The sequence below is a fragment of the Mytilus edulis genome, chromosome 13 (genome assembly GCF_963676685.1).
Source record: "Mytilus edulis chromosome 13, xbMytEdul2.2, whole genome shotgun sequence".
In the NCBI taxonomy this organism is placed as follows: domain Eukaryota; kingdom Metazoa; phylum Mollusca; class Bivalvia; order Mytilida; family Mytilidae; genus Mytilus; species Mytilus edulis.
The window spans coordinates 40,157,012-40,171,166 of NC_092356.1; the positions used below are offsets into that span (position 1 = coordinate 40,157,012).

General features: G+C 30.9%; 1 protein-coding gene across 1 annotated transcript in view; it reads right to left on the reverse strand.

The window, feature by feature from the left end:
- Window positions 1–14,155, reverse strand: part of LOC139500302 (uncharacterized) — a 120,368-nt gene that overhangs the window by 98,204 nt on the left and 8,009 nt on the right. The window contains exons 8-20 of the mRNA XM_071289046.1: window positions 13,458–13,621; window positions 12,611–12,784; window positions 11,645–11,857; window positions 10,902–10,947; window positions 10,414–10,577; window positions 9,064–9,240; window positions 7,829–8,038; window positions 6,858–6,900; window positions 5,402–5,562; window positions 4,367–4,543; window positions 2,743–2,952; window positions 1,476–1,518; window positions 393–559 (exon numbers count right to left, since the gene is read on the reverse strand). Of these exons, the coding sequence (XP_071145147.1) occupies window positions 393–559; window positions 1,476–1,518; window positions 2,743–2,952; window positions 4,367–4,543; window positions 5,402–5,562; window positions 6,858–6,900; window positions 7,829–8,038; window positions 9,064–9,240; window positions 10,414–10,577; window positions 10,902–10,947; window positions 11,645–11,857; window positions 12,611–12,784; window positions 13,458–13,621 (1,949 nt within the window). The remainder of the gene's footprint in view (window positions 1–392; window positions 560–1,475; window positions 1,519–2,742; window positions 2,953–4,366; window positions 4,544–5,401; window positions 5,563–6,857; window positions 6,901–7,828; window positions 8,039–9,063; window positions 9,241–10,413; window positions 10,578–10,901; window positions 10,948–11,644; window positions 11,858–12,610; window positions 12,785–13,457; window positions 13,622–14,155) is intronic.

Below are 14,155 nucleotides of genomic sequence, written 5' to 3' on the forward strand. Positions count from 1 at the left end.
TATGAGATGTAGCATAGAGATCATATCTTGGAACACATATGTCAACAAATCAAATTATTATCTATGAATATTACTGTAAATTCAGAAATTATTGCAAGGTTTTATTATTGCGAATAATGCGACAGAGTTGTAAACGCAATGATTAAAACTCGCATTTTGTAATATTTTAAATGAACTAAGCATGACTTCTCTCAAGATCGTTCATACTAAATTGCATGACAAAATCGCAAAAATAAATGCACACAATAATTTCTGAATTTACAGTATATATCCCCTAAAAAGAGGCGTGGTTTTAGAAACAGCTGTATTTACAAAGTGCAACCTAAATGAATTATTTGGGGTTTTTTTTTCATCCAATAACCTTTTTTTTTTTATATACATGTAATGTTTACCTGGAATTTTGAACCCTGCATCAGACCAGTCACATTCTAGTTTTGGCAGTTTAAAGTTTTCTAGAATTGTTGAAGATATCAGACAGGCACCATCAGGTTCTAAACATACACTAAGTTTCAAGTTCAACAGATATTTCTTTTCTCCAAGCAGATCATGGATAGAAAACCTGAAACAGTTAAAAGACAGTTAGTTCATTACTGTGCAACCATTTTTAATTTTTTGATACTGGTATTTATTTTTTTTAATTCTTGGGTGTTGTCAAACAAAGATTTTAAAAACTCAACAAAATGAAAACCATATATAATTCACAGGTGTAAAACTTCATGTTTAAAGGGCAACAAAGCATAGAAAATTCTGTTTTTTCTTTTTTTTTGTGTAATTGTCTCTGATTGTGTGGTGATCCATGTTTGTTGTCAATCATACTGCTATAATAGTATAATTACTCTAATGGCATGAATGAACTGCTAAAAAAATATACCATAACATTTACAGTCATTTATGCATATGCAGTTATGTACACAGACACGAGAGTTATATATATCCCCCCCCCCCTAAATTCCAGTGTGTATACATTTTGTAGATCTAGAAGCTATCCTGTGCTACTTATTGTTAGGGAGACTGGTGCCTTAGAAAGATTTAAAACTATTTTCAATCTTTCCAAAAATAACAAAGTTTAATAAACGAATGTTATATATTAATAATATATAAATAATGGAACTTAAAAAGAAGAAAATAAATGAGGAATATGGCCATGGACACAGATGATAACCCCGCTTAAAAATGACATTTCAATGAAATTTGTTTTTGAGATATAATTAATTGAAAATTTGGCCAGAAATGATTCTCATTAGATTTTTTTCACACATTATACATTGTAACCTTTTTTCTTTCAAAAACTATGAAAAATATCTTTTTAAGACTATGTATAATAAAATTATGAAAAGAAAAGAAGGGATTTGGGGGCATTATTTTTCTTGGTGCTACATTCATAAAATTACAGAATTCTGAATATCTGACAAATAATCAAAAACAAGAGTAGCAAACATCCTTTATCTAATTATAGCAATTTTTTCTCAATTTACCTCAATATAATAATATTCAGCAAACTAAATGTTTCTTCAGTTCCTAAAGTAAAAAACAAATGTAATCATAATGTGAAAATTATATAAATAGACATTGAACATATTGCTGTTAATCATTATTTTTTGTTACATATATACTAAAGCAGATAGATATCAGTGTTCTTAAGACATTGAGTAACATATAATTCAGATAAAAAAGGACAATAACAAATTTTAGTCAATCTCTCAACTTAATTACTGAAACTTTATAAACTACTTTCATCTACCTACTTTTGATTTTGTATAAACATTTTTACATATGTCTAAAAATGGATTGGTATTAATGTAAATTCATTAAGCTGAAGGACTTGGATTGCACATGCACTGTGTCTGAACTACTTTGACAAAAAAAGCATTCAACTTAATAGTATCTACTTTCCAGTATCTCCAGTAATTCATATAAAATATTTAAAAATGCGAGTTTAAATGGTTGCGTTTGTCTCATTTTTCGCAATACTAATAACCTTGCAATAAGGACAAGGTACGATAAGGCTTGTTTTTGGCCCCCCTATTTTCTCATTTTCTAAATTTTGTTTTGGAAAGCTACTTATCACGTTAAAATATTCCCTTAGGTTTGAAGTTTGTTTGGATGAACTTCAAAACCATTAATTTCAGAAAATGGGTGAGATTAGGGGGGTTAAAAGGCATCAATCAAAAACATCAAAAGAAGGTAAAATAACGTTTTTTGACAATTGTTTCTTAGAATTTAATACCGTGCGCCTACGTGACCTGGAAAAAATTATGGCGATTTAGACAGCAAAAACAGCTCTCATGACATTGGAATAAAAAAAATCTGGGTCATGTTCACTGCGCAGGCACTAAAAAAATAAAAATTTGTTGTAAAATCACCTGCAAAATGAATAATAATTACTTTATTTGAATAACAGAAAGTTAACCACCCTCACCCCACCCAGTTACGAAAATTAGTAATTTTGAAGTTCATCCAAAAACAGGCCTTATCGTAGCTTGTCCTTTCTGAATTTTAGGTAGTTATTTGCATGTAATTGTAGAATTTAATGCACAAATCACTATTTTTGTAGTGCAATGAAACATCAGCCTATACATATGTTTCCTTCTTGGGGTAGAACATAATGCCAAAATTCATCACATTCATCCAAAGCTAATGTGTATTCTTATGATGATAAGATTCTTGATTTTTTTTTATAAGCAAACATATGTCAAATTATGTGTTATCAAAGCTAAGATATATCAATCGACCATAACTTACCCCATTTGTAATCAATTAGTGGGATTTCATAATGTCTTTTCTCAATCCCAAAAGAGAGTTTCATATTACAGCCATCAATATCTGCATATACTGTGAATGATTTCCTGATTTTTCCAACCTCAACACAGCAAGTAATTCCTGTACATTGGGATGACAGAACACAGCTTATGGTACTATGTATCTTAGGTAAAGATAAAGTCAGTGGACATGCTAAAAAAAGTAAAAGTAAATGGCTAAATAAGAAAAAGAATATCAAGTAAACCATGATCAAGCAAGTCAATAAACTCATTTAAAAAATCTGTATTATATAGGCTCAAAGTTGCATCTCAGTATAATTTTGGCAGATTTCAAACAAAGCATTGTGCAATGGCAGTTAAAAGTGTCTTAACATGCTTAAAATCACCTTTTACTACCAGAACAAGACAAAAATAGGATTGTGAGAGAACAAACAAAAAAATACCCCTCTCTCTTGCCCACAATTTTTTATTGGATTATATTCCTTTTAACATGAATGACCATGATTATATTCCCTTATGCTGTAGTACACATGAACTGTGTAAAGTGTCATTCACATTAATATCCAGTTTCCCATAATATAGCTGTGCTCACATGAGACTAATATCACATATGAAAACATTGTAGTAAGTCAAACTAGCTTCTAATTAGCATGTGGGATGCAAATCTCCCAAGTAGCGTTCTACATGTGAGAAATTTCATGAACTTCAATTCAGACTTGATCTAATAATACACATCAACAAACAGAAAAACTAATAGAGGCAAATTATAAATGGCTTGACGTGGGAAAAGGGAAGCCACAGAGAAAAAAACAGGTGGTTGGAGGAAAAATTCTGAGTTATGGGTAATTACATCTGGACATGAAAAAATAGATGGACGGATATAAGGGATGACACAACCCTAAAACTTTACTAGTAACTAAGTCTGGTGGTATTCATCCTCAACATTTCAAAAAAACAAACAACAAGTAAGTTACCATTAAAATTATTTGTCATTTGCAATTCCTTAGCAAAGCATCAAGGGTGCTGCGATTCAGCCAACTTGACTTGATCATCCACATGGAAAACTATTTTACAGTTCAATTGCCCTTGTTTAAGGTTGATAAATAGAGAATATCATATGGCTTTTTCAATATAGCATCCGTATCAACCCGAGACACCAATATAATCCTTTGAGCAGAGGGATTTGAAAGCCTTTGCAACAGTGACTGCAATCGATGACGTGACGTCATACAGATTAAAGGTGTGATAAAGCTTTTGCAATCGTGCTGATATCGATATCATCACAGGTGGCTGATACAGCACGCTTGCCAATGATTGTATTACACATACAATTTATCTGTATTTACTACTAAGTATATAATAAAAGGATTTATCATCAGACATCTTGAAAGCTATATATATGAACTGAGGACGAAGTCCCAGATTAATATTCTTGTTTAAGTTGATATATACTTGTATGGACCTCAGAAATAGGCTACGATATATTATTGTAGACCTTAGATATAGATGATAGATAACCTTGAAACTTTTTCCTGAGGTGACACTATTTCATACGACAATATTTTGCTATACCATTGCAATAAACCACTGTTAGATTAATAAATTACCTGTAGTATTCCACCCATTAACAGCACCATTATATGGTATTTCATTTCTGTCACATTGTTCTTCATTAAGGAATGGCTTTATACCAAAATATTCCATCAGTTCATCTGAAAGTCCTGTTGTTAAACTTTTACCAATGTGAAAACCTTTATCTTCCATCCATTTGAACAAAGACATGTCTGAAAATATATTTATATAATTACACCTTATGTAAGAATCCTTGGTTTTGATTGGTTGATAGCCAGTGTATTTTTCACCAATTTACTGTTATCAAATGAATATCATTCATTTTTTAACGCCGCTGGGGTATAAGCAAAAAGGATATGCCTTTTTTACCCTCTCTGCTGTGGTTTTTGCCAAAAAATACTCTATACGACTGGACGCTTGTAACGTGATCATTAATGCATTTTTGAAAGTTAACATTAGGTGTAATTAAACAGATATAGCATGTTCTTGAGGGGTATTTGCGAAAAATACTAGTCTTGAGAATGAATTTCCCTCACCTTACGGCTCGCGAAATTTAACATTCTCTCGACTGGTATTTTTCGCAAATACCCCTCCTGAATATGATATATCTGTTTAAAATTCTTTGGTTATTTGCCAGATGGTATTTTCTCATAAGTCCAACTGAACTTTTTGTTATACCTGACAAAAAAATAAGCACTGCTGGACTTTTGAGGAAAATTATCCTTTCTGTAGAATGAATAGCAGGGTTTGTGTCTTAGAAAATTTTACTCATTTATGAGTAGGAACTATCCTTATAGCAATAGTAAAAAGTTTGCCACAAAATATTCTGTTCTTTGAAAGAAAACATTCTTTCAAAAATATGTATGTTATCAAATTTTACAAGTAATTGTATAAGTTAATGTTAAAATGATTTATTTGCTACATACTTTTAGTTCAAACTATAGGATGTGATCCTTTCTCAACTTATAATTCAATTCACCAATTAACACCCTACAACAACAGTGTATATATGCACTGAAAGCAGGAAGATATAGAAAATCCATTATACAAAGTTGAACATAAAAGCATACTTTCTGACTTAAATCCCATATCCAGATAACACAAAGGTTGAGGAATCAGTTGATCTCTAAACAATGTCAGTGTTGGATTACACACATTTTTCTCAAGACAAACACTGAATTCCAAGTCTACTATGTATTTCTTTTGGTCTGAGAGTTTCTGTATTCTGAATCTGTGAAAAATAATAGTTTCATGTCAAGTAATCTGATCATACATTTGAAAATACAGTCTTGCAGAACTCAACAATAATAAATTGTGTGCCTTGTTATCATGAAAATGCAACCAAACTGGCAGTGTGTTTGAAATATGGACCTAGTTGTGTTGTTCTGAAAGCAGCAAAACAGGCCACTGTTGAATGCAAAAAAGGTAAACAGTAGAATATTTCTTTTTTTTTAATATTAACAAATTTGCATAATGGACATTTAAAAAGTCTGCATCCACGTCACGAGTTTTCACACGCTTTTTGACCTGTCATGTCATGACATGATTAGTCATTGTCAGACGTTGGCAACTATGATGAAGTTATTTGATAATTTATTGGAGGAAAAAGAATGGAATAAAATAAAACACAGAAAAAAAGTATTGTATAAACATTGGGAAACATATTTATTCCAATAAATCTAATCAATCAGTATATCATTTAAAACCACTTGATCAATTCCTAAAAAGAACTTGACCTACATCCCTCGTTTTATAACATGTTAGATTTGGCTGACAACATTTCACATTCTAATGCAACAACATTTGTAACGTTCATTTTGATTGGATAACGTCACTTATTTACATGGCATCAATTGACAATTGATGCTATGGGACGTACGCACAAGCGCAGACGGCATATGATAGATTTTAAATACATGTTTTAACATTGTTTTCTGTCGGTTTCATTAGAATGGAGATAACAATATTGTATTTTAAGCTCTGACGTCATCAATTGGGCATTTGATGGTCGCAAATACCAGTTTACTGTCTCCGCTAACACGTCGCCAGTAAACTTAATTTGCGACCATCAAATCCCCAATTGATGCCGTCGGAGGTTAAAATACAATACAGTTATCTCCTAAATAACCTGCCGACTGCACAGTCTTAGCTAATATTGGCCAGAAAAGATTTAATGGTAAACACAAGTGATTTAAATGACCAGAGTCAAATGATTTGTCATAACGACTAAGTCTAATAGTCCCAGATTCTGTGCCATTGTTTTTAAACGAAATTTTCTCTACTAAAACAGTCAAATGTGTTGAAGGAATAAATCATGCATACAGCTTTAGAAATCTTTACATGTAAGAATCCAAATTTACCAATCACAGAGTAACAGATTAATTTAATATCTTCAAGCAAGGTATTAAGCAGGTAATATCACTGCAGGGGTTAATTACAGTTAGACATATTTTCCGACTAGTCAGACTTCTTGTCTCATGAGGACATTTATAGGAGCAAGACTTTAAATGTACAGTTATGACTTACTTTAATCTGAATATTTCCTGTAACCTTTCTTCCTTGACATCACCTTTTTAAAAAAAAATAAAAAATATTAAAAATAAAAACTTCATTAATTGTGTAGGTTTTGGCCCAGTTTCCAGTTTTTGATAATATATGTTTTTAGAATAGTCAACATGGGTTGTAAACCCTGTTCTAGAAAATCTTTGTATCTGTGAATTCAATATAATTAGTTATCAAAGGTACCAGGGTTATAATTTAGTACGCCAGACACGCGTTTCGTCTACATAAGACTCATCAGTGACGCTCATATCAAAATATTTATAAAGCCAAACAAGTACAAAGTTGAAGAGCATTGAGTATCTAAAATTCCAAAAAGTTATGCCAAATACGGCTAAGGTAATCTATGCCTGGGATAAGAAAATCCTTAGTTTTAAGAAAAAATCATAGTTTTGCTAACAGGAAATTTATAAAAATAACCACAATATTGATATTCATGTCAACACCGAAGTGTTGACTACTGGGCTGGTGATACCCTCGGGGACGAAACGTCCAACAGCAGTGGCATTGACCCAGTGGTGTAAATAGTTATCAAAGGTACCAGGATTATAATTTAGTACGCCAGACGCGCGTTTCGTCTACATAAGACTCATCAGTGATGCTCATATCAAAATATTTATAAAGCCAAACAATTACAAAGTTGAAGAGCATTGAGTATCCAAAATTCCAAAAAGTTGTCCCAAATACGGCTAAGGTAATCTATGCCTGGGATAAGAAAATCCTTAGTTTTTAGAAAATCATAGTATAAACCGTCCCACAATTTGGTAATTTAGGAAAGAAACTTTAAGTTTGAAGAATGGGACAAGATTTTCCTGAAGCTCCAGTGGTGATACTACAAAGTGGATATTTTTATTTTGAAATCAACAAAGATATATTTTGGTCAACAGATAATGAAAATAATGCTAACTCACCTGACTGTATATATTCACATGACTTACCCCAGGTATAATCAAAGAAACTTATTTCAAACTCTAGTGTTTCTATTCTGCCTCTTATCTGGTAATTACAGGTATCTATGGAAAGGTTTATGTTCAGTGACAAATCCAGGTAGTCAAAGTTGTAACAACAATCTATTCCTGTACAGTAATCTGGCACGTAACATACAAGGGACTCTGGCAATATTGGTAACCCTGTGATGGCTGGACAATCTGTAAGAAATTATGTTCTAATGAAACTGTTGACTATACTTTTATTCTTATTACTAGTCACTTTATTTGTGGATGATAGTTTTCCCTTTTACTACATGTTTATATTTGAAAGGTGTTGTAAAGCAGTACCTTTTTCCTATTAGTTAAATGCATCAAACAAAACCTCAGATGTTAGAATACAAAATGGGATATTCAAAACTTGACAAAATTGAACTATACTGGCTGCTAAAAATGAATCATTATTTCCCTTTCAGTTAGATATGTATTAGATTGAATACACAAATTCTTGACCTCAATACCAGAAAAGTATTATCTTGACCTCAATACCAGATCTTGACCTCAATACCAGAAAAGTATTATCTTGACCTCAATACCAGAAAAGTATTATCTTGACCTCAATACCAGAAAAGTATTATCTTGACCTCAATACCAGAAAAGTGTTATCTTGACCTCAATACCAGAAAAGTATTATCTTGGCATCAATACCAGAGTTTAATCCAATTCCTACTTACACCTTTGAGAGTTATTGTAAGAAAATCCTGGCAGCTGTCCATCATACTGGTAATGTATCAATAATCTCATTTGCCTAATGCAAGAACGGGAATAATAGCAGTGTGGGAATCAACTCTATCAAAATCTTAAATTTTATTCAATGGGTTACATAAGACACTGATAAATCACTTTCATTATTCTTATCAACTGCTTAAATTTGATAAATCACATTTTCCACATTAATTTATAAATGGTGATTTAATGTAAATTTAAGGAACTGTAGGCAAGTGTATATCTAAAATAAAGAAGTTTTTTCACCAAACCTTTTCTTAATTTAAGAACAAATAACATCAAAAGTTGGCTGTTGATGATTTAAATGGTGATAGTTTTTGCAAGTCATAGAAACACTTAATTATTTTCATGACATATGTTCAAATCTGGATTTGTCACATAGATCTAGCATGGCTGTTAAAAAATATTTAAATAAATCTATTATGTTACACATTTTCAATGCTTTCAATAACAATGAATACCATTTTCCCACCCATCTGATGAAGAAGAATTATATAAATCATGTCTATGACTACATGGTGAAGACTTTATCAGAGCGTCCAATCCAAGCTGTTGTAGCAAAATCCTAATGATTGCTGGCTCCATCTGACCAGCTATATCAACTCCTAAATTGTCTGCCCAATTGGTTAATGAAAAATCTAGAAAAAGACAAAAACAATGTCTACTAATTTGCATATAAAATTCCTATTTTCTTAAAGCCAGAATCTGGATGTCAAAAAAACAAAATAGTGAAAACCTTAATTTATGCAAGGGAGTTAAAATTTTGAATGTTCAATTTTTTTTAAAATATGAAATATTGAAGATGTGGTAGGATTGCCAATACAATATTACAAAGAACATATATTTAAGCACTGTTAAAACTCATTATAAAAAATCTATAAAATTTTCAAAATACTGTTGAAGACGGAAAACCAATCTTTTTGATTTAAAAAATAAGACAATAGGCCTTAGAAATACAAAGAAACAATCAATTTATAAAGTCATTGATACTGACATTTAATCTTGATATCAAATAATGTTCAACCATGTCCTATGTTAAGGAATTAGAAAAGTCTGCATTGTATTTACAACAAGACATATTCTCCATTTTTCCAGGTTATGGTAGACTTTCTAAAATCATTTAACATCTCACAGTGGTAAACTACTGTTGCCTTTATTTATTGACCCCTTATCTTATTCATTTTGTACTTTCATTGTGTCATAGATTAAATTTATTTGTTTAGTGTATATTCACTTGTGTTAATTTGTCTTTTCATTGAGTTAAGCCATATCAATTGATATTTCATAATGTGTCTTTCTGTGTTGTGATGTTATACTATTGTTTTGGTAAGGGTGAAGGTTGGTACCTATTAAAACATTTTAACTTGCTGCATTTGCGAGCACCTGTTCTAAGTCAGGAACCTGATGTTTTGTAGTTATCGTTTGTTGATGTGGTTCATAACTGTTTCTGGATTAATACATAGATTTGACAGTTGGTTTCCCCGTTTGATTGGTTTTACACTAGTCATTTTTGGGGCCCTTTATAGCTTGCTGTTTGATGTGAGTCAAGGTACCATATTGAAGACTGTACTTTGACTTAAAATGGTTATTATTTTACAAATTGTGACTTGGATGGAGAGTTGTATCATTGAAACTCATACCACATCTTCTTATATCTATATAGAATATCAGATGTCCCAAGTCATTAACTTCCCGTCAAAATGGCAACCTGAATAAACTGGCCCCTTTTTATGGTCCCATAGCTGGCAGGTTTTAATGTATTTATCTATTTGTTCCTTCATTTATATGCATATAAAGTAGTAAACATATACCTTTCAGATCAATAACAGTTTCAATGTCACAAATAACTTGAGGAATCTCTGTTTTATCAAACACTTTTATATCTGGGACACAGTTATCTTTGTCATATAAGCAGACTTTTACAGCAACATCCAGAATAAATTTCTTTGAATTTGGTGGCTTTTTCATAGAAAACCTATAAATAAGATGTGGTTAATTAATGAAGCAGTTACAATCAAACTTTTACAGCTTAAAATAAGGTCTGATATTTAAAACAGAATAGGTAGTTAGAACACTTCTACTTATACATTATAACTACAGAATCTCAAAGAAATCAACTGTTATTCAAACAATATCATAAAATAGTACAAGTGTCTTTATATAGCTATGTAACATTGCATTTTCAAATTTTTTTTCTTGAAATCAGATGAATTTTATATGACATCATTATCTATATAAAGTCAAAAACACCTAATATCAGTTATTTTATATATTAATTATATACACTGTCATCACTTACTCAAATACAACTACATCTTGTGCTAGGGATATTCTTTCCGTCTTTCCTACAAAATAAAAAAAAATAATATGAATATAGAATCAAGGCTTTGTAAATCACAAGGTCAAGGCTATAAGTTATAAAATTGATTTATCTTCATAAAAATTTAATACAAGATGCATACAATTTTTGTAATTGTTCAGCAAAAAAAAAATAAAAATCAATGTTTACACTCTCTTCTATCTCTATCTCATTTGAGATCAAATGTTGCTGCTGGACATTTTAGCATTTTAGTATAAACAAGATAAGCTAGCAATTTTGATTAATTTTTCTTCATCCTAGGTTCATTTGGTTTTCTAGTTTCAATCTGACATTATGATTTAACATAAACAAGAATGTGTCCCTAGTACACAGATGCCCCATCCGCACTACCATTTTCCTATGTTCAGTGGACTGTGAAAATGGGGTAAAAACCCTAATTTGGCATTAAAATTAGAAAGATCATATCTTAAGGAACACATTTACTAAGTTTCGGATTGATTGGACTTCAACTTCATCAAGATCTAACTCGACCAAAAACTTTAACCTGAATCAGGACAGACAGACAAATGGACAGACCTACAATCAAAAGAATGAACGAAGGAAGGAAGAACATACGAACAGACACACAGACTAGAAATCATAATGCCCATAAATGGGACATAAAAATATTCAAAAATATGTAATAAATATATTTCAATCTTAATTAAACCTGTATGACCTACCCCATTCGTAGTTAACCAGCGATTTAGTAAAATTTTGTGTATTGATTCCATATGTTATCTTGTAGCCACAAGGATCCAGAACAAAGAATGGCCTAACTGTCAGTCCAAAAGAAGGAATATTTGCACAGCAATCAATTCCAGTGCAGGATTCTGTAATGTGGCAAGCTATTTGGTCTTCCAAATCTGGACGATTAAACATACTCAACGGACATCCTAAAATTAAAAAAGAATATTTGGAAATGGTTTTATTTCCTTTTAAGCTAAATTTTGGAACATTAAAATCACAATTTCTTTTTTTTTAAATCCAGTGCTGTGAATGGTACTTCAACTGAAATTGAGCCTAAACAAAGTTTAATCCCAAAACTAGTGGATGCCAATTTTGGAATTCCATAACCATTACATATGGGTGGAAATCATCATATTTCTTTTTATTGTATTAATGAAAGTGTTTGAATATAACTGAAAATGGTTTCAACCTTTTAATTTGGTATGAAACCATTTTTCTTTTTACGAATGAGTGACTTAAACCTTATGAACACAAATTCATGCATGCATATTACAATAGTATAACAATAGTGCACATCCTGAAATGACCATTAATTTTATGCTCATAGTCCTACATATAAAGTTTTACTACAAGTATTGCATAAACTTCACATGATAAAACAAGAGTGCACATGCTTAGTGATTGTATTTGCTGTTTTATTACCTGAAAATAATTTCAAAAACAAAAGTTGTGCTAAAGGTTGATTAAGAAACCAGATTTCTATTGTATACTAGTCAACTAAAGTAACAAGTTCAAACTTCAATTTATCATAAAATTAGATGAAATAGGGTTTGCTGAAATTTCAAATGATATATAATAATATTATCTTCAGCTTTGGCTTTAAGATAACAATGCACATTGTGCATTTCAATGGTAATGCAAACAAATTAAATTTTCACCGTCATGGGTTATAAACATACCACTGTTCCATCCCTGAACACTAGGTGAATAAGGAGCTCTTTCAACATCACACTTAGGACCACTGAAGAAATCAGTTAGATGTAACTGGTCAAGGATGAATATTACAGCAAAATCTTTCAATCCTTGATTAATATCTAGGTTCACTTCATCTAACCAATCCTTGACAGAGAAATCTAATAAATACATAAAGTATTATCAATATCATTAGCATATAATAATTATGTCAACATTATACTAAGCTTAGAGTAATAACCCATTTCTGTTGTGAACTTTGTTTCAATTTTTAACTGTTGCATGCTGATATTTTCATTTTTTTTTTTTTCAATTTTCGGGGGTCACTGTTGGGGATGAAGTCATGCTGATTACTCAAAGCTCCTCAAGAACTTCTTAACCAGGCTTTTTAGTCATAAAATATCACTTTTATTGCTCTTATCATTTTAAAAATTACATTAAATAAACTCTTTTTTTTTTTAAATATTTTGTGCTATTTACTTTGAAAAAAAACGTGGTTTACCTAGCAGGACCATTTGGCTCAGCGAATATATTTTTTTTTCTATTGAAGTAAATAACACAACACATAACCCTCATAAAAGACAATAAGTGTATTCTTATATTATACAGCATAAAACAAAATTCATCCAGTAACCCTTAAACTTAACAGAAATTTACCTTTAACACTGATGAACTTGTCAACAACAGCATGATTTCTGAATATTATTGCGGTATTCAAATATTGCATCATTAAAAAAAATAAAAAATTTATAATAATTCTTTAATATTAGTTGTTCCACATTTAAATTTTTAGCCTTTTCCATGTTAATCAACTTGTCATAAAGCTGCTAATACCTGTGCCTGTGACAGTTCTGGAGCAGATAGGAATTTCATGCTGGTTTAAAATCTGAAGACCATTTTCTGATATACAAAACACTTGACCATCCATTGGAAGACATATATCTATCCTGAGATCTACCATATATCCCCTTCTTGCTTCAAGTTTATTTATTTTGTATCTTTAAATATATCAATAATAAATAAAGACATTATAAAAAGCCTAAACTATAGTTTCATTGAAATCATGATAGATTGGTAGGAAAATGTAGGTAAAGTGGAAAAACATATTCTGAGTATTATTAAAATACGAACAAGATCTTAAGATCTTATTTTATTTCATTTGTTTAGCATTCTTTCAGAAAATAAATTATGGAACCATACCTTTTTTTTCTTCTCATATTTGAGTAATCTAGTAATTGACTATATGACAAATAAACCTGTCCATGTAAAACAAGGATGATAATTTAAAAAAATCTTATTTGTAGATTTATTATATATACTACATATTCCAAAGCACATATACTACAATGAGACCACGAACAAGCAATTCATTTTATAATTAAAGAACATTAGTGAGCCCGCTCACATACCCCACGTCCCCACATTGTCATTGGAGAAATTAAATAAGTATAAGAAAAAAAAATTGTATAAGAAAAAATACTGAATCATAATTTCCTGTCAATATACACATCTACATAGTATGTCCTTATTAT